General features: G+C 40.7%; 5 protein-coding genes across 7 annotated transcripts; 1 reads left to right on the forward strand and 4 right to left on the reverse strand.

Annotated features, from left to right (window-relative positions):
• Positions 1 to 10: 10 nt before the first annotated feature.
• LOC112464446 (DNA polymerase alpha subunit B) lies at positions 11 to 10,319 on the reverse strand. Its single transcript, XM_025031425.1, has 7 exons — positions 10,108 to 10,319; positions 9,295 to 9,520; positions 9,104 to 9,158; positions 2,359 to 2,462; positions 1,173 to 1,961; positions 793 to 1,008; positions 11 to 598 (listed from the first exon to the last, which is right to left on the reverse strand). The coding sequence occupies exons 1-7, from the start codon at positions 10,184 to 10,186 to the stop codon at positions 283 to 285; spliced, it is 1,785 nt and encodes a 594-aa protein (XP_024887193.1). The 5' UTR covers positions 10,187 to 10,319; the 3' UTR covers positions 11 to 282.
• A 376-nt stretch (positions 10,320 to 10,695) lies between these two features.
• Positions 10,696 to 15,194, reverse strand: LOC112464421 (dipeptidyl peptidase 3). Of its 3 annotated transcripts, none has more exons than XM_025031394.1 (4): positions 14,915 to 15,194; positions 13,538 to 13,835; positions 11,600 to 13,370; positions 10,696 to 11,429 (listed from the first exon to the last, which is right to left on the reverse strand). In XM_025031394.1, exons 2-4 carry the CDS (start codon positions 13,811 to 13,813, stop codon positions 11,272 to 11,274), a joined length of 2,205 nt encoding a protein of 734 aa, XP_024887162.1. In that variant the 5' UTR covers positions 13,814 to 13,835; positions 14,915 to 15,194; the 3' UTR covers positions 10,696 to 11,271. The 3 variants fall into 3 exon arrangements, with proteins under 3 accessions (XP_024887162.1, XP_024887161.1, XP_024887160.1); XM_025031393.1 differs by lacking the exon at positions 14,915 to 15,194 and adding an exon at positions 14,570 to 14,880; XM_025031392.1 differs by lacking the exon at positions 14,915 to 15,194 and adding an exon at positions 14,354 to 14,563.
• Positions 15,195 to 15,907: 713 nt separating this feature from the next.
• Positions 15,908 to 18,403, reverse strand: LOC112464422. The gene is made up of 4 exons (XM_025031395.1): positions 18,159 to 18,403; positions 17,115 to 17,369; positions 16,837 to 17,022; positions 15,908 to 16,705 (listed from the first exon to the last, which is right to left on the reverse strand). Exons 1-4 carry the CDS (start codon positions 18,227 to 18,229, stop codon positions 16,474 to 16,476), a joined length of 744 nt encoding a protein of 247 aa, XP_024887163.1. The 5' UTR covers positions 18,230 to 18,403; the 3' UTR covers positions 15,908 to 16,473.
• A 1,095-nt stretch (positions 18,404 to 19,498) lies between these two features.
• On the forward strand, positions 19,499 to 21,559 carry LOC112464434 (cyclin-dependent kinase 10). The gene is made up of 6 exons (XM_025031408.1): positions 19,499 to 19,702; positions 19,813 to 19,967; positions 20,058 to 20,658; positions 20,762 to 21,058; positions 21,155 to 21,288; positions 21,392 to 21,559. Exons 1-6 carry the CDS (start codon positions 19,693 to 19,695, stop codon positions 21,425 to 21,427), a joined length of 1,233 nt encoding a protein of 410 aa, XP_024887176.1. The 5' UTR covers positions 19,499 to 19,692; the 3' UTR covers positions 21,428 to 21,559.
• LOC112464436 (ejaculatory bulb-specific protein 3-like) lies at positions 21,555 to 23,251 on the reverse strand. Its single transcript, XM_025031409.1, has 2 exons — positions 22,918 to 23,251; positions 21,555 to 22,048 (listed from the first exon to the last, which is right to left on the reverse strand). The coding sequence occupies exons 1-2, from the start codon at positions 23,111 to 23,113 to the stop codon at positions 21,876 to 21,878; spliced, it is 369 nt and encodes a 122-aa protein (XP_024887177.1). The 5' UTR covers positions 23,114 to 23,251; the 3' UTR covers positions 21,555 to 21,875.
• Between the last annotated feature and the right edge of the window lie 998 nt (positions 23,252 to 24,249).

The following is a 24,249-nucleotide window of genomic DNA, read 5'->3' on the forward strand; positions in this document are numbered from 1 at the left end:
TGTACAGCAATCCGTATGAAATACTCGACTATTCGATGACTAAAGTTACATAAATATTTCTCAGATAATTAGGCATCCTTTTTAATTGACAACTTAAGGATTCGACGCAACAATAGTTTAATTTAACCGAAAAACTTTAATAGAAAAGTAATCTTGAATTTTCTTTCAAGTTTTTAAGAATATAACTTTTTGTTTCTTAAAAAGGTGCGAGAGACCACTGTCACATCGAATATCCTATAACATTCGTTCAAAATATTGTTTTCGAAATATACTTTGAAGCTATCAGACTCTGGCGATCTCGCACGAGATATTATTGGAACTCCATTTACCGCCGAGGGTCGGTTTCACTCTCAGCCTCGCATAAGCGTGCTTGTGCACGCGCTCCGGATTCAGAATCATGCACTCGTTGATCACTTTGCAGTAACACCGCATGTCGGATGGTAAAATCAACAAGTGCGGCTGCTGGTCAAAAAAGGCGTATTTCTCCCACAACTCCGTGTCCACGTTCAGATCCTCGGACGGAGGATACACGGGGTAAAAACACGTTTGAGCGAGCACGTGATCAGCCAGGCGACCAAGTCTATCACCTGACACATTGCTGAAAACATTGATTAGTTTATCGTTTATCGTTTGTCGTTTATCTTATAAAAATAAAAGACGTGTAAAAATTTTTGTAGACAAAATATGTAACGATGTTATATTACATGTGATTAGGATATTATTAAATGAAAGAATCTATCAATTTCCTATTAACTCCTGAGATCGTTAAAAAGGGCTCTAGGGCATACTTACGATATTTCTTCTTTCCCGATATGTTTGATAACGTCGACCGACGTGATCCCGATCTTCAAGCCCGCGACATCCAACGTACAAGGATCCGGCATCAGCTTTAAGTTGGAATAATTTTGTAACAACTTCCGATTGAAAACTGCGTATTGAGGGGTTGGGAATATAGGTTCGTGATGTGCGTCGCGATTAGAAGCTACCAGCACGATCTGCGTGCTCTTCCTGTAACATCACACAGTTCATTATTAACAGAGAGATAAAACAGAGAGAAAAAGTTTCTTTATCTCAACGTGTATCAATTCACGTGTATAATGACGAAAAGAAAAGCAGTATTCATTGTTTTCAAACGCTTTGAATTGAAGAATTCGAGACACTTTGTACATTACCGCGTCGATTCCATTATTCTCGTGAGAATCTTCTCGAATAGTTCCTGATGCGTATCCTTAATGAGATTGTCCTGTATTTCGGGATGCGTGTATTCGAGGAAAGGCCCGATCAGTATCAAGACCTGCGGTTCGTCTGACGCGACCTTCTCCATCAAATCCCACAATGGCTGGTAATGCACGTTGTTGGACGCGGTGAACGGACCCGCCGCGATCAAGATATCGACTCTCGATTCGATTCGCGGCGTCGACGCGAGCGGCGCGTACGATTTCGCGAATATCTCCTTCACGTATAACGCGTCGCCTATTGGATTCACGGCCTCGACTGCCACGATCTGACCGGAGAATACCGAGTATTGTTTCAGACTGCGAAAGTCCAGCTCGATCGTGTCGGCCGCCGAGGCGCCCTTGCGCCTCGTGCTACCCTCCAGCATCACCGTGTTCGCGGATTCTTTCTTCAGGTTGATGCGACCGAACGTCCGAAAGTTGGTTTGATTCACGCTCCGTACGTTCTTCACGTAACGCAGCTCGGTGTTACCGGTATTACCGGTCGCCGCCGTCGACCACGTCTTTAACAGTCTGCCGCCCAAACTCTGGCATACAAACGTGAGAAGGTGTCCTTGTTTCGACAGGATCTCGTACATGTACCTCGCGTCGCTAGGGACATGCGGCTCGTCGGATTTCGTAACTTGGACATCGTAATCGCTTGTCCTCTTCCAAGACGCGACGGTCTCGCCGATGGAAAGCAAGATCTTCCCCTTGTCCGTTACATTACGATGACTTGGCGCGCTACTACACACGACAAAATATATTGCAGAAGCGTTTGCAACAAGCGTTTGAAAAATCTTTATCTGTGTCCATATATATTGAAATATTTAATTTGAGATATATTAGATGTATATTACGACTATCTTGTTGCAATTTCAAATTTTTTTAAAGAATAAAAAAATTTCGAGCATAAGTATGCATACTCTACGAACTCTCTGTTGATCTCTTCAGCTCTTCAGCTCTTCAGAGCGTTATTATACTTAACGCGCAAGTGAATCTAATATATACCATGAAAAGTTTAATCTTGAAGTTGAGAATTTTGTAACTAGGAACTTAAACCGCTAAAAACGCATGAATTTAAACCGCTAAAAAAAGGCCGTTTTAATTAATTGAAAAAAAAAAAAAAAAAAAATTTGCTTACGAATTCTCGACGCAGCTAGCTGGTGTAAACGCGTATTCCGCAACTCTCGCTTTATCGGCTCGTGCATCCGCATCGATTTCTACCTCGGGACTTGTTCGCGGGCGCTACGAGGAAAAAGAAAACAGCCGCGTTACCCATCATCTTTTGATTGTACACGAACGTGCGCGAATCCACGTCAGCCGGTGATTGACGTGTACGCACACAACTGCGATCCTTTAATCAAAGAATTCACCTCGAAACTGCCTTATATCCGAACCTGTTCAAAAGTGAAGATTATTTGTATTACAAAACTAACAATAAGAGAAAGAGACAGAGAGAGAAGCCTCGCAATATATAATCCGTGGTTTTTTCGGAAGACGGTCCAGAAGCAAACTCTTGAATTATTCGCACGAGATCGCGATGATCCCACCTTTTCCAAATACAATATAAAAAAAAAAACAAAATGCTGAATATATAAATCAAAATCAAACGTTCTTCGTCCTACAAACCACGAAATTGGAATCGAATCACATGTTAAAAATCGTCCGAAGTCGGACTTGACATCTTAATATTAATCTGTTGAAGCAATATCTGTGCTACGTCTCTATTTATTTCCGCTCTTGTTTACATTACATCTTTTAAGTATTTAAGCTACGTTACGTATATTTTTGCATTCTTTTTCTTAAATTTCTAGTAGACGTAGCAGCGGTCTCGCCTCACCTTTTGCGCGTAGATCTGTATTATATTTGCACATCATACTTGGTCATTCTGTAAATTATCGCTACCATTTGGGATACATGTATACATTGCACGCGGTAAATGACTGTTATTAAAATGATTACTATTATTACCGTTTTCACAGAGAAAACCGCATACATTCTTATATATGTATACATGTATAAACGAGTAGTACAAGTGTAATTTCGCGTAAATTCCACGGTGAAACATATCAATATATCGATATAGTTACAGACAACGACCTATCCCGGAGGTATTCGCGCACATTCGAGGGGCTCCCGACTTCCGATTCCGATACCGAGACAGATTGCCGTAGACGAGTATGTATCTAGTCACGAAATGATGAAACACGTGCACCACATCCACACTCGTCTATGGAATTATTCTCTTTCTCCGTCTCCGGGCGTAATTATACTAATTATTCGCTTTGCTTTGCTTCGAGAGCCGCTGTAACAGTGATAATCTTGTCGATCGGACCTCGCCGCAAGATCTCCTTGTCGAAGGGAGCCTAATTTATTTAAATCGGTTATAGGGATCCTCCAATGTGCAGGAATAGAGTAGAGTAGAGTAGAGTAGAGTAGAGTAGAGTAGAATAAAATAGAATAGAATAGGCTCTCCTCAGGATCAGGAAGGTAACGCTGCTTCATGAAGGAGAGGGGAGAGAGGATTCCTCCGATTTCGACGATCGCTCCGAAACGATGGCTGCTCGAACGTGCTTAATGAGTGTGGATCTAGTCACAACTTTATCGACCGTGCACTAGACCGCCACTCATTCGGCAAATCCGAAAAGAATCCTCGCGTGGGTCTCCCTTTTCTGCATTTTCTTCGAAATAGAGAGGAACCGGCTGATTGTGCTCAAGTGCCGCGAATGCTTGTCGCGCGCACGCGAATATACGAGGGAGAAACGGCGGGAACGACGTTGCCTGCCGTTGTACAGAGGTTAACTGCGATTAACCTGGCCGCTCTTAACGTCTGCCTTGTATTACGCATTGTTTCAATGTCCGACGCGGTCCGATCTCCGATCTACTCCGATCCTCTCCGCGTTCCACGATCGGAGCGTGTCACACCACGAGTACGCTCCTTCGCACGTGACACGTTCCCTCTCGCTCTACTTCCCTACCGTCTTCTTTTTTTTCCTCTTCTCCTCCAGTTCTCCTCCCGCCTCCCGTCGCCGTCGCCGTCGGATGCACGCAGGTACGTTCTTTGTAGCTACGCTACGTTATACTTTCTGCACTCAAAATAAAGCAGATATCTCTATAATTGGACGTCCGCGTCGCGTCGGAAAGGGAGAGAGAGAGAGAGAAGGAAGAAAGAGCACAAAGGGCTCGGCTACAAAGGAACGAACCTGATGACGAAACGCTCGAGAACTTTCAAGAAAACGAACTTTTTCGGCGAGAAAACGCGTCGATTTTCTGGCGGAATGTAAACGATAACCGGGAATTAAAAGAATCTGAGCTGCTACTCCTCCGTCATTTTTAGAAAGGCAAAAAGAAAAAAAAGGATACTTCGCACTTAAAATATTTCTTCAAATAATGAAGAGATGTACGCTCTTGCGCCCACATCTCTTCATCTATCGCTACGTGCACTCTGCACGCTTTCATGTACCCCTCTATATCATCGCGTTTCGTAGAAAATTCGAAAAGTAACGATGCGACGCAAACATTGTTTATCCATATTCTTTCTTAAACCCGGAAGCTCGTAGACCAAAGATAAGAGGTAAAACTCGCTCCGAGTAGAATCGAAGAAGAATCCTACTCCTCGTGTAAAAAAACTGAGAAACAAAGCGGAATATGTAAAATAAACGTGCTTTCGTTTTGTTTTCAAGGGAGAGAGAGAGAGCGAATCAGTCTTCAAAAGCCAAACACGTCTGTTCGACTTGTGTTTGCCTTATTTGACTTCTATTGACACGTCGCAATGATAAGTTAACGGAAAACACATTGTTGTAATGCTCGAGCGTCTACGAGAGCAATCCGGATTCTGAACTAATATTGTCCAACTAATGTCGACGAGTAAACAGTAACGTTGATAAACAGACATTCGAAATGTGCAGTTAAGTCAATATAAAAGCGAAAAAGACACCTCGCGTTCGATACAAGTAAATTTCACAGATATTCCTATGTCTTGTGTAGGAAAGGAACGGAACGATATAACTTATTCGAACATTAGACGTACTATAAGTACTAGCACATACTCGTCGAGTATACTTGGTCCGAAAGATATTACAGTGAGCATTCGCGCGCGGAATTTTATCAGGTCTTTATCAGATCCAAATAGGGAATAAAGCTTTACTGTCCTCTTCGTAGTCTTCGTACCTCGTACCTTTGATATCTAAACTTGTAAGAACTTGTAAGAACTTTTCATTCTTAATCGCGTACACAAACTAGCTATCAATCTACCGACATTTACATGAAAGAGAAAAAAATTACACCCAGATTGGTCGAATCGAACAACAGGTCCACTGGTCCACGATACTCGGCAAACAAATCCACAGCAACTACTTACGGGAAGAAAAGGACCGTTCTCTACGGTCCACCGGACCACCGGATCACCGACACTGTAAATCTTGTCTCTTCTCTATTCTTCTCCCATGATCCTCCACCCTCCAGATCACGGGTGATACGGCCGTTTTCTCTGACAAACCGTGCTCGCCGTCCGCCGAGAGCGAGCATTCCGGCGATTCCGGCGATTGTCGGCGAGCGTCCGTTGAAACCGTTTTGAAACATTGGCGAATATCGATCCGTCTCTCGCCTGAGTCACGCCGGTCACGCGGGCGGCACGAAGCGAAGCAAAGACGAAAGAAACGCGCCCGACGGACCGAAAGCCGTGCGGGCGAGGGAAGAGATTGGAACAGTTGTTGTTCAATTGTGCTTAATTGATGGAGAGACACCAACGGGCAACCCGTCGCGTCGCGTCGCGTCGCATCGGTCAAACGCGATATCGCTAGGCGCGAGTTATTCGCGTTGCTGCTTATCGGCGAAAACGCACATCTCCCGTTTCTCGACGATTTCAGCGGTCGAGGAGAAAGTTGACGGCGAGCGGACGAGAGCCGAGCCGACAAAAGCCGGCGCGGCGGAGAAAAACTCGGCAGCAAAAAATGTCGCCAGGGAAGAATCGAAAAACAGGCCGGGGGAAACTGTCTTTCTTTTTTTCATACGTACTAACTTACTTCAATCAAAAACTCGCATCAGTAGCTTCAGTAAATTTGGACGTTATATGCTAAAAGCGAGAAGACGAAGAGAGAATGCATATCAGTAAAATATCTGTAAAAATATAAATAACGATTAAGTAAAAGAGATGGATTGATGGATCACGACGTGTACGACAAGTTATACAATCCCGGCGTTATAAGAGATTCGCGTCGAGAATTTTTATTCAAATTTCGGCACCGCATAAAAGGAGATAAAAGTCACCAAAGAATATCGGAACATCGCGCGTCGTGCGCATTCGATATTGGCTGCAGCGAGCACCAAACACGTTACGTCGTGACCTTTAATGCTGTGTGTGGTCGAGTTTGAATCTCCACTCCTCCCACTCAATACTGATTGACGGATAATTAAAAAGAACTTGTATTCCCATGCAACAGACTCTTTTCAATCATCCGACTCGCAATCTCTCTGCAACCTGCAACCTGCAATCAATCTCCCCTGTCGAATCCAATCTTACGAAATCGATAAAATGGTAAAATCGCGAGGAGAGGTTTGTTCATTCCGCGCTCCTCAATCTCCCTCTTTCTCCCTCCGACGGTCTAATTATACGCCTACTTCTTTTCCTTGGAGTGCGGATGCGGAACGCAGCACCCGCAGCACGTTCTTCCGCAGACATACTAAGAACAGACTTACTAAGTACCGTCGTTATCGTCAGTCGTTGGCGCAACAGGTTGCAGCGGCGAGCGGCGAGGCGAGCGCGCGCGGCGCGAATCAACAGGGTTGTCCGTTGCCGAAGCCCGAAGCCAACGGTCGTCGCACTCAAGTCCGCGCGACGCGGCGCGGCGTCCTTTCTCTCTCTCTCTCTCTCTCTCTCTCTCTCTCACGAGAGTCACGACTGCGCACGCGCGCGCGCGCGCGATGATCAACTCGCAACTCGCGAGGCGAAAAGCGAGAAGCGAAAACCGACGTTCTCCTCCACGAGTCCCACCATTGGACGCGGGGAGAAGCCAAACGCATCGACGCGCGATCGGCGGGATCGCTCGCCGCGCGTCGCGCACTCGCGAACCTCGTTACAGTCGGATTGAGCCGAAACCGAACCATCATGGCCGCCGATGTTACCGCTTCTCTCCCGTGTTCTCCTCCCGCACACCATCACGTAATCGAGATGATCGCGATCGCGCGATCAAGCCTCTCAGAAGCGGGCCGTCGCATCGCGTCGTCGCGGACGGGTTTTCCCGCGCGATCGCGAGCCGATTGGGGATTGGGGTTGCGCGAAAGGTGCGATGCGACCCCATGGCTAGTAATCTCACTCGCGAGTCGCGAGCGCGAGGATGCGCTTGTCAGACGCCGATGCCGATGGGCCGATGGCGGCGTGAGGCGTCACGTCGCGTTGCCGTTACCGTTACCGACGCCATCGAGAAATACCGAGCCACACCGGTAACCGAGTGTAACGCGACTGCGAGTCGTGCGCACCAACCAGCCGCGAGCGTAGGCCGTAAATCGCGCGAGAATAATGACTTATCTCTCTCTCTCTCTCTCTCTCTCTCTCTACTCTCTATCCGCGTATTCACAGCAACGAGGCGCGCGTAAATGCGAGAGCGCGAGCGACGATCGACGAACCAACGGCGAACGGCGACGCGCCGGAGGCCGGAGTCCTTGAAAACTGAAATCGTGCCCTTCGAAAGAGATCTGTTCGGCTCGCCGAGGCGGCCGAGGAGACAGGAGGGAGGGAGAAAGAGGAAGAATCTTTTTCCCCCACCCCCCTCCCTCTCTCTCTCGCCGCTGGAACAGCGCGTTCCTCATATTCTCGTTCCACCAATGGAAACGAGTTGCCTGGCCTGCCGGCCCGATCTCTCTCCTCGCCCCTCCTATGGAGGATCCTTCGTAAAGAGAGCCGAACATGCGCGGAGGAGGAGGTAAGGTGGGAATCTACCTGGGCGATTTTTGTGGCGGGACATACGGTGCCTCCACGCAGAATCCTGTAACGATGCTGTTGCCTCCTCTTCTTTTTCGGTATCTTCGATATACGAGTTTCGAAAATTCCCCCTCGCTCCTTCGATTTAGCGATAAAAGAAAGCGCAACGCAACATCGAGACGCGTATTTACGAACAAGAGAAACGCTTTGCACCGTTGTACATGCGTATATGTATGTACAGATAGACCGGGGAAGATTCATCATGAACAGTGAAAGACGATGTTGGCAGAACGGCGTAAATTTCAGGTAGCTCAAGTAAACCCTGCTGAAACAATGCCAATGCCAATTCTCGAACGGAGCTCCTTTCAAATAGGAAAGAGGAATTTTCCCAAGGTTTTTCAAAAGGGAATAGAATTGTGTTCCCGCCGACGTTCCGGCACTCATCTCGGATAGATTTACGACCTTTACGACTGCTGCAAATGATTATTGAAAATTATTGAAACAATTCCATTTCCATCCGAGAACCTTCCATTTCCTACAATAAAAATTCCTAAGAAATCCTTGCCAGACTAACATTCTTTGAATAAGTATTGTATTTCAGATATTAAAATAATTTAAATATATTCTGCCAACATTGTCTCGCGTCCGTTGTTCATTTACTTTTGAATTGTAGATTAAAAAACTATAAAAACATTAAATTATAATTATAAATTCGCCACAACCATGTATACATTTTTGGAAAATACTCTTCACGTTTCAGTCTTAAACTTGAAGAAACAACGTTGAATAATCGTTATAATTTACATACACATGTGTAAGCGCAACGTGACTATAAGTATATTACATGTCTTGCTTCTGAGATTTATAGTCTAATAATTTAACACATCACGCATAAAATATTTCAATCGAAAATATATTGCTCTTTTATATGACAAAATTATAATACGGGAAGCACGTATAAACTCACCTTTGATGGTCCACTTTCAGCACAGCCGTACATGCTAAGTACATCGTCGTTTTCACTGTAATGTTCACATGTAAGGTGCTATATATATATATATCTATATGTGGGTGTGTATGTGTGCAGCAGTCTAAAATTATCAATCATACTCTTCATCTATGTGCTAGAACATTGACAATTTTTATGTTAAAGGATACCCAACTTGGTTTGCCATCAAGTGTTTTTCCTTTGTAATTGGTTCTTGCTTGGCATGACCTTCCTTAGTCGAGTCATGCACGTTGTAATCCTTCAATACCGTGCGTTCCATCTTAACCAAGGTGTCAACGGTGGGGTCGATATCGGTGTTGTTATTGACGCAAAAAGTGAGCCACAACTCCGTAAGCTTCTCCACGTCCACATCGTAAGACTCGCAGAATTCAAAACCTACATCACACAAATACTCATTGTCAGTAAGAAAACTACGTCCGATAATTTTATCGGACACTTGTGTCGAATTTGCCCAATTAAAATATTAGGGAACTGAATGTTTTCAACATCGACGACATCCAAATTCCAACGTTCCGATTTGGCCCGGGTTTCATCACCGTCATTTAACACATCCAACTTTATCTAAAATTATTTCCGTTTTTCTCCGCGGAAACAGAATTGAAGAGAATAAAAGACCAACGTTAACTGTGTGCCGCTGATAAAACCGACACATTTTAATTCCTTAAAATTTTCATTTCTAACGAATACTTAATATACATATACGTAGCTGAAGAATTCCGCAGTTTCAAAAGTGAGGTTATACGACAGAGAAATCAAGTAAAATCGGCACACGTTTTGCATTACCCATATCCGTACATTTGTTTCATCACCCAAAGCTACGCTTCTATTTTTTAAACGATCTAAATTAAGTCTTGGACGAGTTTCGTGATCCGGGCGGGAGTGATCGAGACGAAATATAGTGATTCCGAAGAAAGAACTTTCGATGGTTGCGAAATCGTGGAAAATCTTAAAAGAATACTCACACTTATCGAGGACGACGTCGCTCTCAACTTTACAGCCTAAATCCTGAAACAGCCTCCGCAAAGACTCCCTTCTCTCCATCTTGAACGACGTCTTTGACAGTCTTTGATCGTCCAGTGTCGTCCACCGTCCACGTCTTCGCTACTTCGCATTCGCACTTGTCTTCGTCCGTTCTCAGCGTTCTCTTGCCGCCAAAACTCGTCGGATTCAAACCATAGACATTGTACATACATATACTTGCAGCCAGCATGTAGAACACAGACACGGCATTGGTTGCATCAATCAAAGAGACCCCGACTCTCGCATGCGCACGCGAGACGCAATGGCCGCATTCAGGAAACACAACTGTTGAGTGAGCGGTCAGTGATTCTTTAATATGATTGGTTCTTACCTTTGGTTCTTCTCCGGATCTAAGTGTAAGAACCAATCATAATGAGCGCTCACGAAGAAACGTAAGCAATAAGTACTTTTACGTTCAATTCACCCGATGCAAAATAAATGAATATTGTATTTCATGCGCTGATTATGGATCACCACATATATTATTCAAAATAATAATAATAATAATAATAATAATAATAACAATACAGTTACGAATACCTCCAACTTGTATTTATTATGTAGTTGTATACTTTTATATAACATACAGTAATCTTTATATCTCATGCAAGAGCTCGAAATAAATCCCAACTTTAAATCCATCTTCTCGTACTCTCGTCTCAGACGTTTAGCTCTTACGTTATATAATCCAAAGGACGGGTCGAAGGCGTCTACGATACTCCACTAGCTGATAAAGTGTTTAAAAAAAGGCATTTAACAGCAAATTAGCTATCCGTATGCAAACTTTGGACAGGATAGATTAATTTAGCTACGAATGTCACGCTAGATCGGTATATGGATCACGATACGATACGATACACTCGCTGCAGCCATACAACGATACAACTTTAAAAAAGTTAAACTGTCACACTCCATATGTATGTACACATTCAACCTTGAAAGCAGGCACTTGTTCCTACTTTGTGTAAACTGTAAGGAATAAAACGTAAGAAAATAATATTTTCGTACGTGTAACACACATCGGCCGTTCTAATAAATAACCGGACAGACGAGATAGTTACACGGACGTTTTAACGATTTAACCGTCGGACAGGCAAATACTCGGATTAATTATCTGCTGACGCAAAATGACGTTTGTCTTTGTTCCAGAGTTCTATCAACGTTTGAGATATGTCTGAACTTGGAAATCTCTCGATCCACGATTGAATAAGCCCGGTGAACGACGACTCATAATTCTTTAGTATCACGTTATTAGGATCGAAACCTGAAAGAAACAGAAACACGTAGATTTACGGAAATACCACGCGAGCATGTATAATGTATCTATGTATACTATATGTACACCCGGACAATACAAATGTCTAAAAAACGTCGTAAGGATGTATAAAAAGTAAGAAAAGCAATAAGGAAAGATGGTATTGATTTGATACAAACCATCGACAAATGTATTTGATTGAACGAAAATCTTCCTTGGTTCCTTGCGAGAGAGAATTACGTCTCTCCAACGAGCCCATGGATGCGGTCCGCTTTCCGGCACTTGGCTGTACTTGCCATACATTTCTTTAGCCGACTCAACATCTCCCATACTCTTGTAAACTTGCAGCTTCAGGAGAAAATCACCAACGGCCTTTTTGCCGACCGTGAAGATTTTGCTTCGATCGACAGTCATACGGAGGTTTTTCCCTTCCTCAGTCTCAACGACATTGACCAAGTTCTGACCCGCCTCCAAGCATACTCGAAGCAAAACGTAACGCGCTTGACTGTGAGCTTGGGACCACGTTTGCGTAGATGGCTGATACATCTCGAGAGCCTTGGCGAGACCGTTCCACAACAGAGACAACCAGTTGACGTAGATTATATCCTCCGCTACTTGTCCCTCGTGACCGAATATGCTCAGTACCTCTTTCTCCAAGCTCAAGTAAAGACCGACCGCTTCTGCCCTGCACTCCTCGTACGTGGATCCCAGAGAACCAAATTTAGAATCGTAGGTCTCTCCCTTCAGAAAAAATTTGTCTATTTTATTACCGGTAAGAGGATTTTTCACGTGACCGCGGTCGAAGTTGTAGGTATCCGGCCCCGTCTGCTTGAATAATTTACCGGTACCGTGACCAAGAAGCTCGTGCAGACCAACTTGCACTTCAAAGCTAGCTATTCTATACTTTTGCATCAGGTCCTGATCGACGTCCGATAGAAACGGAATCGCGTGAGTATCCTTCATATGCGCGGGTATAACGTTCCCTAACGATACATTTTTAAAGCCCTCGGACTGCCTGATCTCGTCGTAATTGGGAATATTGATTCCCGATGGAATACTGGAACCCGCGAACGTTAGAACGTCTAAAGAGGTAAAGTCCGGCCTCAAGAATGTGTCCTTCTCGAAATCTTTGTCCCACGGGAGCTTAGGGATAAATTCCTCGGCTTTGTTGACCAGTGTAGCGAATTTCTCGGACATCTGTCTGTTGACCATCGCCACAAAACCCTCAAATTCTCCTCGCTGACCCGCGGGGTCTCGATACGTCTCTATGAAGCCGATGTAGGTCTCGATAGACGGTCCTTTATCCTTTATCCAAAGACGAGAACCGTTCTTATGATCATCTAAAGATCCCGTTCTAAAATGATCGATGTACTTATCCAGCATATCTTTTTCAATCTGATTGGACGCATACTCTTTAGCTCTCTCAAGGTTTTCCACAACAGGCACCATGAGTTTGCTGTAGTCTCCTCTCGTAATTTTAAATTTGGCATTTCCGTACGTTTCCTCGGGCAGGGTTATCTTAGGATCGTCCGACGTCTCCACCGACGCCAATTTGATCTCGTACACGGCGACGTTATCGTTACTCGCGGGATCTCTGTCGCGGCGCCCTACTGTCTTGAAGCACCTTGCGTTACAGGATTCCAATCCTTTATGTTGCATGAACGCGTTCACTCTGTCCGCATCTTCTTCGGTACAATTTGCAGAGAAATAAGTTGTCACACCTTTGTCACCTAATCCCAATGATTTCAATTTGCCGTCTAAGGAATACAAGGCATTCGAAATGTTGTCCCATATATCTTGTATCTCTTTAGGATTATTCCTATAAGCCTTGGACGCTTTCACTATCGTCTCAAACGCACGTTGTGGAAAATTCGGGATAATTTTAGTATCACCCATGGCCTTATAGTTTCCTGCATTTGCAAATATCCCACAGCTGTAAACCAAGAAGGCCTGGAAAACAGAATATATATATATATATATATATATATAATATATTATACTTACACGTAGTCATTACATTGAATGCTCGCACTACACAATCTTCTTAACAAGCAAAGACAGAAAAAAGATTTAAAAGAAAAAGAAGAACGTTATGCAAAGGAGAAACGTCCTCTTACCGTAAAGTCATCGTCGGTGATACCGGCATGCCCTGCAGCATCTTTCAATTCGTCGATAGGTTCCGCGAGATAAATTTTATGTAACATGGCGAATATTAGTGGAGATTCCGGCGATGTCTGTATCAATACTATCAATCCTCCATTCCATGCGGCTTGGCTCAAGTAATGAGCGTACAACTTTTCCTTCTGCGTCAAAGATTTGAACGCAGTGTCGCATTCTAGCCCGACGACAGGTTGCGTGTTCGGTAACGTATACAAAGTGGTATCTACGCTCATAGTGGAATACAGCCGCTGTGTACTGAAATACATAAATACAAAATACATAAATATTTTTTACGCTCGAAATCATCTGCGTAACAGCTTAAAATTAAAACATCCTTCTTCGTTGGTGACACGGCTGTCGTTGCCGGCTACACAGATATATTACGCTATACGGTAAAAAAGCTGTAACGATAATGATACTGCGGTCGTTGGAAGAAGTTACAGAAGTTAAGGCTACCGCGCGCTGATTCCATAAATGAAAAAAGTGTCTCAAACACTTTCACTGCCACATTCGGTCGGCATAACTTGATGACAGCTGAGATTAAACTTGAACGCAACAGAACAACACGAAAGGTGACACAGAGCTTTCTCTCTTTTGTATATCGACAATAATGTATAACGTATATTGGACAAAATCGAGCGAGTTTCGATGTTGATGATGGAACGATCAAGAACGATGCGAGCGCGAGACCATTACTCGATATCTGCATCTCGGATAACTTGAGAGATTTGATAAATATATCACTTGTTCACTTTTTCACTTGCATAACGCACCGCGAGTACAGGTTGCCCGGTTTGCCGGTCGAATCCCGAAGAGCTTCCGTTCTGCGAGCGAACCTCGCGGTACACGTGAGAGTCGTGAGGGTGAGGTACGAATGATGCGATCTTTCGCTTCCGCGACCGCGAGTTCCACTTGCACGATTCGCGATTAACCTGGACCTGAATGCATTCGAAACAATCGAAACTCGCGACTTGGACATGTTACTCAACCTCAACCTCAACATCAACATCTACGTGATCTATGCACTCGCCACGTCGCCACTCGGCAGTCTCGGCACTACGCCGGAGTGCCGACTGCCGGACCGAAGGCGAAAAGCCACGGGCCGTTAAAACGTCAAGCGTCGATGACAGTAGATGACAGTAGCAAAGTAGGATAGAGTAAATAGGTATTAAGTATGTATATATAAATCAGCAGCAGCAGCTCGACTCGGATTTATTTTGAATGAACGCTTAATTCTTGAACGGGAATGGCGAATGACGAGTCGCAGATTTACGTGAGAACGAAAAAACAGAATCAAGTTTCGGGGCGTTCGCTTCGCTTTGCTTTGCGCTTACCAAACCAAATGAAGCAGATACGAGCGAGGAAGGTCGCAGAAGAAAGACGGAACGGAAGACGGGACACGGAGCACGGAGCACGGAGCTTTGGCTGAACTGGCTCTTATCGTCTTATCTCGCTGCGAGATAATTTCTCGCAAATCTCGCAATGGCTAATGGCTCTGATGGCTCAAGGAAAGATAAGATAAGCTCGCTCGTTATCATAAACGCGTGCCTGTGCGGTGTCCCTTGTGACTGCCAGCTGCCTGTGACCACTGACCTGTGACGCCCATGCCCGTGTGTGCCCGCGTCACCCGCGTGTATGTACGTGTGGTGTGGTGTGCCCGTGTTGCTATGGGCCTACGGGCCGCTTTTCAAACGCGCGTGCCGCGTCTAGGTATTCATAAATCCAGACTGTTCGAGATAATCGCTTATCGCTTTATCTTTATCATTTTTATCTCGTTATTCATCACTCGTGTGTGTGGGCGTTTAATTTTATTATCTACCTGTTGCGCCACGTGCATTCTAAGAAAAATCATTATTATCGCAGACTTTTATTCTATATGTATACTACCTGATGACTACCATGATATAAACATTATAAACAATATAAGGGGTGCTTTCTATCTTGTGTCACGGTCACACTGGTCACAGGTGTATGTATGCATGCATGCACGTACCCCCATTCCCCTGGAGCGGTATTCCGTCGATTCCGTCCGGTATTACTTGGTTCGATATTTATCTTTATGCAGCTCATATTTCTCATTTGATGAAACGCAAGAAACACGTTAATTGGATTCTGGATTTAAAATAAAAGGAATCTAAATATATCTTTACATATGCATGTATTTATTATTATTATTAGATATTTCATAGTTTGATACTTATAATTCTTAGGCACTGAAGGAATGCTGTTACAACTTTTGTGAAAAAAGAACATGCCGGATGTGGTAGAAAAAAAAATTTTTTTTTTTTTTTCAAGTAAATGACAATTTAAAGTTTGATCACTATTTTAAATTGAATAATGATTTTCCATTGACGTGAAGAAAATGAAAAATATATTAAGCAAATTTTTATATTATATTATACCGGCTGAAAAACGTTTTAGTTATAAGATGTACTTATATTTCTACTTGTTTTAAGGATAATATGTTTCAAGAGACGATGAGATGACCCGCGCATCATATGAGAACAGACGTTTCATAGTCCCAGGTTTAACGTTTAACCCTCTGTCTATAAAATCTATACCTAAGCGCGTGATTGGAGATTCGAAACGTGAGAATAAAGGAATATGTAATGCACTGAGAAATCCTTTTTGGTCTCCATTTAGTCTCATATATACCGGGATACAAGATATATAATATTCGACATACACAAGCGTATTCGCGTGTCGCATTTTTTACCGATTCCCATTTGCCTTTTATAATTTTTCTTTCTCCTAGACCCAAATAAAAATGTCTCCAACTTGTCTCCAACCCGAAACGGCCGAGGCCGAACAAAGTGAAACGTACGTTTTAGATCGCAAAAATCAACTACTTTTTAATTTACTTTTAAAATATATTTAGAGACAGATCAAATAATTACTTGGTTCTTAAAGTGTCCAACATGTCTTTAAAATTGTTTAATTTAAGATAAAGCCTCCGATTCTTATGTAATAAAAATTTGTATTGTTTTCTCATCTCATTAATATATTTTTGAAATCTTAACCATGCATTTACATTTTTGAAATCTTCTTTTCTTACGACTCCTGAGACAACTTTTCCTTGCTTTTCTATTGATTGTAAAGTATGAGTATGACAATCTTCAGTTTTCCTGAAAAGAATGACAAAATAATATATAATATAATAGTACATAAATATGTATATTTATATAGTTTTTAGGATTTTGAAATAAAACATGGATGACGCGTTACTAAATAAAAGTAAAAAGAAAATATCTACTACCTTTTCTTTATTTGTTGATTAGCAGTAGAGTACGATATTGCTTTATCATCGAGACGTCTCTTAGTTTTTGGATTGTTGATTTTTATCGATGTATTTGATTCATTAGCTTGCACGCTGTCGTCACTCGTTTCATTTTTAACAATACTACTTTGATATTCTGAACTGACGCGATTAACAACGTCAACACTGAAAGTAACCACTTAAATTCAATACTTGATTACGTACGCAACATTATTATTTGATTCAATCATTATACACATATATGGAAAATCTCATACCTCTCATCATTGTTGTTTCCGACTGAAACATTTACAGGGTTAAACCTTGAAGACGTTTCAACAGATTCCACGTCTCTGAACAAGTTATTATCGGGAACTGCGGAAGGTTTTAATAATCTTCGTATTAAATTGGGATCTTCATGGTTTCTATAATCCTCCGTTTTGAAATGCTTGCTACATACGCAGGCATTACGGTATACCTTTTTTCCTATGGCTTCATACCATTTTAATCTTAAATCTTCATTTTTTGGAAAACTGAAAAGTTTGATGTAATAAAAATTTACATTTTTTCCTTTCCTTTATCATATATCATATATCTACTCTGTATTATTCCATATTATTCGCGTTTTCATAAATTAGAAATTTATATAAAATTATCCATCTCATCTTTTAGAAGGATCTCATTGCAGTTAAAATGGAACGTACGACTTTTTCAACTTTGTAACATATTTATTAATTTGACTATTGACTCAATTTAGTCAATATACTTTTCGTTTTGTGCACGTTAATTAATTTAGCAACAGTATACACAAACACAATATAACCTCAAATACCAAATTTTCATCGTAAAAAACGTGAAAAGCATTAACTTTAGTTTACCATATTGCAATGAACGCGGCAAATCATTAATTAAACAACATAAACATACTAGTTTTTTAACAAATATTATTTCTTTCGTTTGTATGATGAGTATTTATTTCAAGTATCAAAGATTATATCACAATTTATATACTTTCATTCTTCTCTCTCTCTCTCTCTCTCTCTCTCTCTCTCTGTTTCAATTAAATAAAAAAGGTATCTAATGCATTTTTATCCACGTAATAAACGATTAATAATGAAATATGTAATTTATATCAATTGTTTCATGTTTTTGCCAAAGTATGACACTTAGCCTTAAACGTTCATTATAAATAGTACATGTTAATTGACTTTTATTCTTTACTTTCGCTTAAGTCACAATTGTATGCATTTACCAGTAATTACTAAATTTTACGCTTTCGTCGTACATCTATAACATGTTTAAAATCGTGCATATGATTTTACCTATGAAACGTCAAATCGAAATCTCGCCAAGTTCCCTTTTCGATTCCGCATACACAACAAATTGCAACCATTTTTCATAGAGATATACTTTTGTTATTATAGCTGCATTCTGAATTGTACACTCACATCAGTATTACTAGCGTTATCAACATCATTATTTCGTTATCAGATCCTTAGACGGCTTAAGGGGATCCTGCAGCCGTATGATTTACCGACATTATCGTTAATCAATGGATCTTTTAATTGACTTTACAGAATTGCAAGTTTTTGGTTTAAAATTAAAGTCCGCACAAAAATCTAGGGTGGAAAACGCGATTTTATATCAAAAGCACCAAAAAATTAAAAATATTACTTATTGGGGCACATACACAGCTGTCACCTGACGACAATATTTGCTTAAAACAAAAATTCTACAGTTTATACGTACATAATGTTTATCATCCACCCTTGGGAAAACATGTAGGAATAATATCGTGTAAGTAGAAGTAAGATTCAATGCGTACAAAAAAAGATCCATCTAATAATTATTTTAGTAATGTAAATACGGATGCAGGATGACAAGAAGAGCAGCAACAGTAGTTGCCGGATCTTGCGTAAGATGGCGAGCAATCGAAAAAAGGACAGATGTCATTTCGTTAGACAAAGACAGATATAGGGAAAACAAAATTAGAAAGGTTGACATTATCGACATCGAGGAAGTTCGGCAGTCACTGCAGGATCCCCTTAAATCAACGGTTACGGGAAGCCGCATGGGCGCGTTCAGCAGACCAAGCCGCTCAGTAGCAGTCGAACGTGATTGGCTCTTACTTTTAGAACCAACCAATCAACGCAGAGTGTTGATAAGACGAACTCAACAGTTGTATCTGCTGAACGCAGCCAGTGTGGTTCTGTATCTGAAACACCTCATACTACGGCTACGGTCAACGTGAGGCTGGTTTCACATGGGGCGTAAGATGCGTATGCGTAACTTGCGTCAGCCAATCAAATCGTCTCAGTATTTAATCGTATCATACGCGTATAGTAGCTGAGATGATTTGATTGGCTCACGCAAGTTACGCATACGCATCTTACGCCCCATGTGAAACCAGCCTGACGCTACAAATGCTTCGAAGCATTTTTTGATTGGTTAATTCGTAAAATTCTTTTTTCTGATTGGTCAATCAACTGCTTCGAAGTATTTGTAGCGTCACGTTGACTGTAGCCTACAGCATCGAATTCAAGCTTGATTCATAAGAAGAATTGACTTAAAAATTCCCTAGCGGCACTTTTTTTCTTTCTCTTTCTGGAGCAGTCGGAATGCACAGTCTATATATGTACTTCTTACGTCTATGCTACAGCATTTTAATCAAAATGAGTCTTATGTCTTATATCTTTTACGTTTGTGGTTATATACGCCTCCATATTATGTCCATGTTATATTACCGGCATTGCCGCAGATATCGTAGTTTTCATTCGATCCTTATTGTTTTTTCAATCTTCGAAGATTAAACGATCGATCCTTTTTTTTGTGTATGTGTGCAATTTAGTGGCCGAAATGACAAAAGGTAAATATGAATAAAATATATTGATTAACGTTTACACTACTGACAATGAGAGATAATGATAACAACAAGAACAAAAAGTTTCGAGCAATTTGCGTTTGTTTCCTTTTCAGACGAAAGTTTAGAAAAGAAGTCCGTGGAACGTAATGATAGCGATAAGAAAGCAGTGTCCGATTCGGGGCCTGACCCCTCGGCTCCGATCACGAGGAAAGGAGTATTAACGTCCTTTTTAACTGGCAAAGCTATGGAAATACCGGAACAAGATATTGTAATAAATTAAATATTTTCAATATATTGTTGTAATAAAAAGATCTTTTGTTAAGCATACACGACGCTAGATTTTATCTATATTTTATAGCTCGGCAAATGCAGGTTTGTCTCCGAGTTTGAAAAATTGAATCGCATCGGAGAAGGTACCTATGGTATTGTCTATCGAGCCAGAGATACAAAAAATGACAAAGTCGTTGCATTGAAGAAAGTGAGAATGGAACATGAGAAAGATGGGCTGCCAGTAAGTGGTCTCAGAGAAATATCGGTTTTATTGTCGTGCCGACACGAAAACATCGTGCATCTAAGAGAAGTAGTGGTAGGCAGAAGCTTAGAGAGCATATTTCTTGCAATGGAGTATTGCGAGCAAGATTTAGCAAGCCTGCTGGACAACATGCAGGCCCCATTCTCAGAAAGTCAAGTCAAGTGTATAGTATTGCAAGTGTTGAAGGGCCTACGTTATTTACATCACAACTTTATCGTTCACAGAGATTTAAAGGTCTCTAATCTTCTTATGACCGATAAGGGTTGCGTAAAGATCGCTGATTTCGGACTGGCTAGGTGGTTTGGTTTACCGTTAAAGCCGATGACTCCTAGAGTGGTGACGTTATGGTACAGAGCCCCCGAATTACTATTGCAAGCCAAGACACAGACTACGTCCGTTGATATGTGGGCAGCTGGGTGCATATTGGGTAAATAACAGCCATGCTAGGCAGACACGTTTATTAATGCACTTATCAATTTTTTGTTTTATGTATAGTATATTATGTATAATACCGCTTGTTTCATTCTCAGGAGAATTATTGGGACACAGACCCTTGTTACCTGGTAGATCGGAAATCGCACAATTAGAATTAATTGTCGATTTATTGGGTACACCCAGCGAAGCTATTTGGCCGGAATTTAATTCGTTGCCAGCGCTACAGAATTTTACGCTTAAACAGCAACCGTATAATAATTTGAAACAAAGATTCCCCTGGTTGAGCGCTGCTGGTCTTAGATTATTGAATTTCTTATTTATGTACGATCCAAAAAAGAGAGCAACTGCTGAAGAATGTTTACAGAGTAGCTACTTTAAAGAAGCGCCTTTACGTTAGTGTCTAGTCGTTAGACTTCTTAAATATTTGTCTTTTCGATGTAGATTACGGTTACAATCCATTTAAAACTGATTAATTTAATATGTTGTAGCTTGCGATCCAAAACTCATGCCTACTTTCCCACAACATAGAAACATGAAAAAGGCGACCATTCAGAAAGAGAATCGTGAGCAAGAACCTACCATTACCGATCAAACCAATAATCTACCGGCGATTTCAGATCTTGTACGTTTATCAGAGCATGATAAAAATGATTTATTAAAAAATATATATATATATATACAGACATATGTGTTTTACATATCTATTTGTGCTTATGTGTTTTCAGCTTGGATCATTGGTTAAGAAGAGACGTGTTGAATAAAAAAATTTGCTGCTTGAAGAAAGGATTATTCTTGGTACTTCTTGGATATATCTTGTTCCGATTGCATTTTATGATTGATAACTATGTGTACATCTGTTACCAAATAAACTCTTAACAAATACTTGTGTAACAGTAGCATCTTTTGTTGTTTTATTTGGAAGAAATGATGACATGGACAATGAATGATAAATTGCATAACTTGTATATGTGTTTACAGAAAATGCTGATTTAGCGAATAAAATGAAACCTTTGATAAACTTTACATTTGTATGTCGGCTGAATTCCATTCGATTGCTTCATTGCGTATTTGTTCACAAATATCGATTGTATCCTCAATGACGAACGCATTTCGCACACTATTATATATTTCAACGAATTACATTTTACAATGATTCTTGCTGCTTCGCATGTAAAAATGTAGCACGTGCATTAAAATACTTGTAAGAAATTACGATTTCTCATAGCGTTTTTTGTATTCGCCACGTGGATCGTATTTGGCAACGAGGCGATCCCAATCCCTAGATCGCTTTGCTTTAAGATGATTTATCACTTTTTCCGCCATAACTTTCTGTTTATCGTTGCATTTGTCACAACCGTTCGACAAAGCATCCGGCAGAGTCTCTATAAATAAAAACGTACATGTCATTTCGATTTCTCAATTAACATATATAGCTAGAACTTGAACTATTTCCAGATGCACAACGCGATATATGTTTTACAGATATTTTGTGTAGCATTGAGCATACTTTTGCAAGAGCATTCGAATAAAATTATCATTAAAAAAGCTATATAATTAGTGCAAAAGAACAATTGTAATATTGGTAATATATAACAATTAAATTTATTTGTGCTTGACTTTAATCATACGAATTATATATATATATATATATATATATATATATGTGTGTGTGTGTAAAATATTTTAAATTACATTTAAATATTCTTGTAAAAATATATTGGATCTTGTAATATTAAACGCGTCGAATAAAAGAGGGAAGAGAGATGTAGATTTAATTTTAATATCGCCTATATTAATATATGTATATGTGATCTCGCCATTGTACACTATTATTAAGTTAACGTTAATAAAGCTTACGTAAACTTTAGAGAACATAAAGTTTACGTAAACATAAACTTTACACATTACAGTTATGTAAATTCAAAAGCAAACTCGAATGTAATACGCGCGAGAAAGTTCCCAGCGATAATTATGTAACGGAGAGAGTACACGTCGAATTCTCTGCCGCAATTATAGCTTATACAATTACAACTGCGTTTGTTTGGTCCATCTGAGTAGTCTTCAATTGGAAGAGGTAATATATGCATATTACAATAAGTAATGCGAGCAACTGCTAATTTTATTCCAAGTGAAAAATAAGGACAGAAATAAGGACGTCATTGTAGCTTGTGATGTAGCTTAAATTCATTGAGAGGGAGATCCCTGTATATAATTTTCAACTCGTCATTATAATTTCTCCTTTCCTACTTACTTCTCAGCTCGCGGCCTTCGGCGGTGCAAGGTCCTTCGTCCATCAAGCACCGAATGTAATTAGTGAGAACACGATTATTTTGGAGGATCTTGTCCACGTTCACGTCATCGTATTTTCTGGTATACTTTTCGTCGGCGACGACCAAAGCCACCAGCGAGACCAATAATAAGACCAAAAGACATAAAGGTCCCTTCATCGTGCGCCGTGCGGACCGATATTCGATACGCAAAAATCGACGAGTACGAAAGAAGAATAATTTCTTTCTTAGCTCACGAGGCCGCAGGCAAGAGTGAAAAACTAAAGCGACCCATCAGCGGTGGCTAGCTTTTATATAGTCGAGTGGAGGATGGAGGATGGAGGCCGAATCGAACGGAGGGGTCTCTTGTGCGTGCGTGCGTGTGTGTGTGTGTCGCACAACATCCCGAACATTTCAATTGCCTCCCAAGTGTACATATAATGTGAAAATTTGTACTCTGCCAACATTTTGACACTTGATTATTCGCTCATATCTACATATATAGGTATGGGTCTAAATGACAGGAACCAGCTATCAGTACCAGCTATTAGTTGAATCCATATCATCATCTTTCATTTTTCACCTATAATAAATATATAATATCAATGCAGTAATTTTAAATTTCATAATCTTGACGAAATCTATAACGTCGGGAGTAAGTAATGAATGAAGTTAGTAATTATAACATTACCTCGAATTTCAGGTGAGTTCCCTGCTTATGAAACGTGTATGTAATAGTCTTTTTGTGCTCGCGTGTGTCACAACGTTAGAATTTTTTGTCTAATTGTAAGTCATCAAAATGCGTGGCCTGTCGAGTCTTTGACCCACTTTATTAGAGAATTACGTCGAAAGAAACTCTATAAAATTCTGTAAACTATATATATCTTCTTTATACTCTCGTCAAAAGGTTTCAAAATATTTCGTATTGTAAGATATTGAATGCAAAATCTATAAAGTATACGAAATCGTTATAATTCATTGATAAGCTTTTCGCGATACTTGGAAATGCTATGCCACATTTATTATATATACATATAAACGATTATACATATATATTATATTTTCTCCACTTTTAATTTATTTTCTTTCAACACTTGTACAACTGTAAAGTGCTTAAAAATATATATTACTGCAGTGAAGTACGCCTTCAAAAATCGTTTATGAGGTAATAGTGTATGAATGACGCAAGCTGTTGACGCACGAGGAGAAAGTGGCTTCGATGAACCGCTAACGTAAATCCATAAAGATTAACGTCTACATCTTTTTATCATTAAAAATGTCCAACCAATCATATATATGTATATATATATATATAT

The sequence above is a fragment of the Temnothorax curvispinosus genome, unplaced genomic scaffold (assembly GCF_003070985.1).
Source record: "Temnothorax curvispinosus isolate PA1 unplaced genomic scaffold, ASM307098v1 QBEX01014232.1, whole genome shotgun sequence".
In the NCBI taxonomy this organism is placed as follows: domain Eukaryota; kingdom Metazoa; phylum Arthropoda; class Insecta; order Hymenoptera; family Formicidae; genus Temnothorax; species Temnothorax curvispinosus.

Excerpts from the sequence above, each read along its gene's own strand:
- LOC112464422 (XM_025031395.1), bottom strand. The coding sequence starts at position 18,229 with ATGGTTGCAATTTGTTGTGTATGCGGAATCGAAAAGGGAACTTGGCGA. Across the intron at positions 17,370-18,158 it reads TTCGATTTGACGTTTCATAG|TTTTCCAAAAAATGAAGATT; the intron begins GTAAAATCATAT and ends CAAACTTTTCAG. Across the intron at positions 16,706-16,836 it reads AATCAACAAATAAAGAAAAG|GAAAACTGAAGATTGTCATA; the intron begins GTAGTAGATATT and ends CATTCTTTTCAG.
- LOC112464421 (XM_025031392.1), bottom strand. The coding sequence starts at position 14,559 with ATGTCCAAGTCGCGAGTTTCGATTGTTTCGAATGCATTCAGGTCCAGG. Across the intron at positions 13,836-14,353 it reads CCGGGCAACCTGTACTCGCG|TACACAGCGGCTGTATTCCA; the intron begins GTGCGTTATGCA and ends TATGTATTTCAG. Across the intron at positions 13,371-13,537 it reads TCACCGACGATGACTTTACG|GCCTTCTTGGTTTACAGCTG; the intron begins GTAAGAGGACGT and ends TCTGTTTTCCAG.
- LOC112464434 (XM_025031408.1), top strand. Across the intron at positions 19,968-20,057 it reads AAATACCGGAACAAGATATT|CTCGGCAAATGCAGGTTTGT; the intron begins GTAATAAATTAA and ends TATATTTTATAG. Across the intron at positions 21,059-21,154 it reads CTTTAAAGAAGCGCCTTTAC|CTTGCGATCCAAAACTCATG; the intron begins GTTAGTGTCTAG and ends AATATGTTGTAG.
- LOC112464446 (XM_025031425.1), bottom strand. The coding sequence starts at position 10,186 with ATGGAGAGAAGGGAGTCTTTGCGGAGGCTGTTTCAGGATTTAGGCTGT. Across the intron at positions 9,521-10,107 it reads CGACGTCGTCCTCGATAAGT|GTTTTGAATTCTGCGAGTCT; the intron begins GTGAGTATTCTT and ends TGTGTGATGTAG. Across the intron at positions 9,159-9,294 it reads TTGATGGCAAACCAAGTTGG|TGAAAACGACGATGTACTTA; the intron begins GTATCCTTTAAC and ends TGAACATTACAG.
- LOC112464436 (XM_025031409.1), bottom strand. The coding sequence starts at position 23,113 with ATGAAGGGACCTTTATGTCTTTTGGTCTTATTATTGGTCTCGCTGGTG. Across the intron at positions 22,049-22,917 it reads CGAAGGCCGCGAGCTGAGAA|AGACTCTGCCGGATGCTTTG; the intron begins GTAAGTAGGAAA and ends TTTTATTTATAG.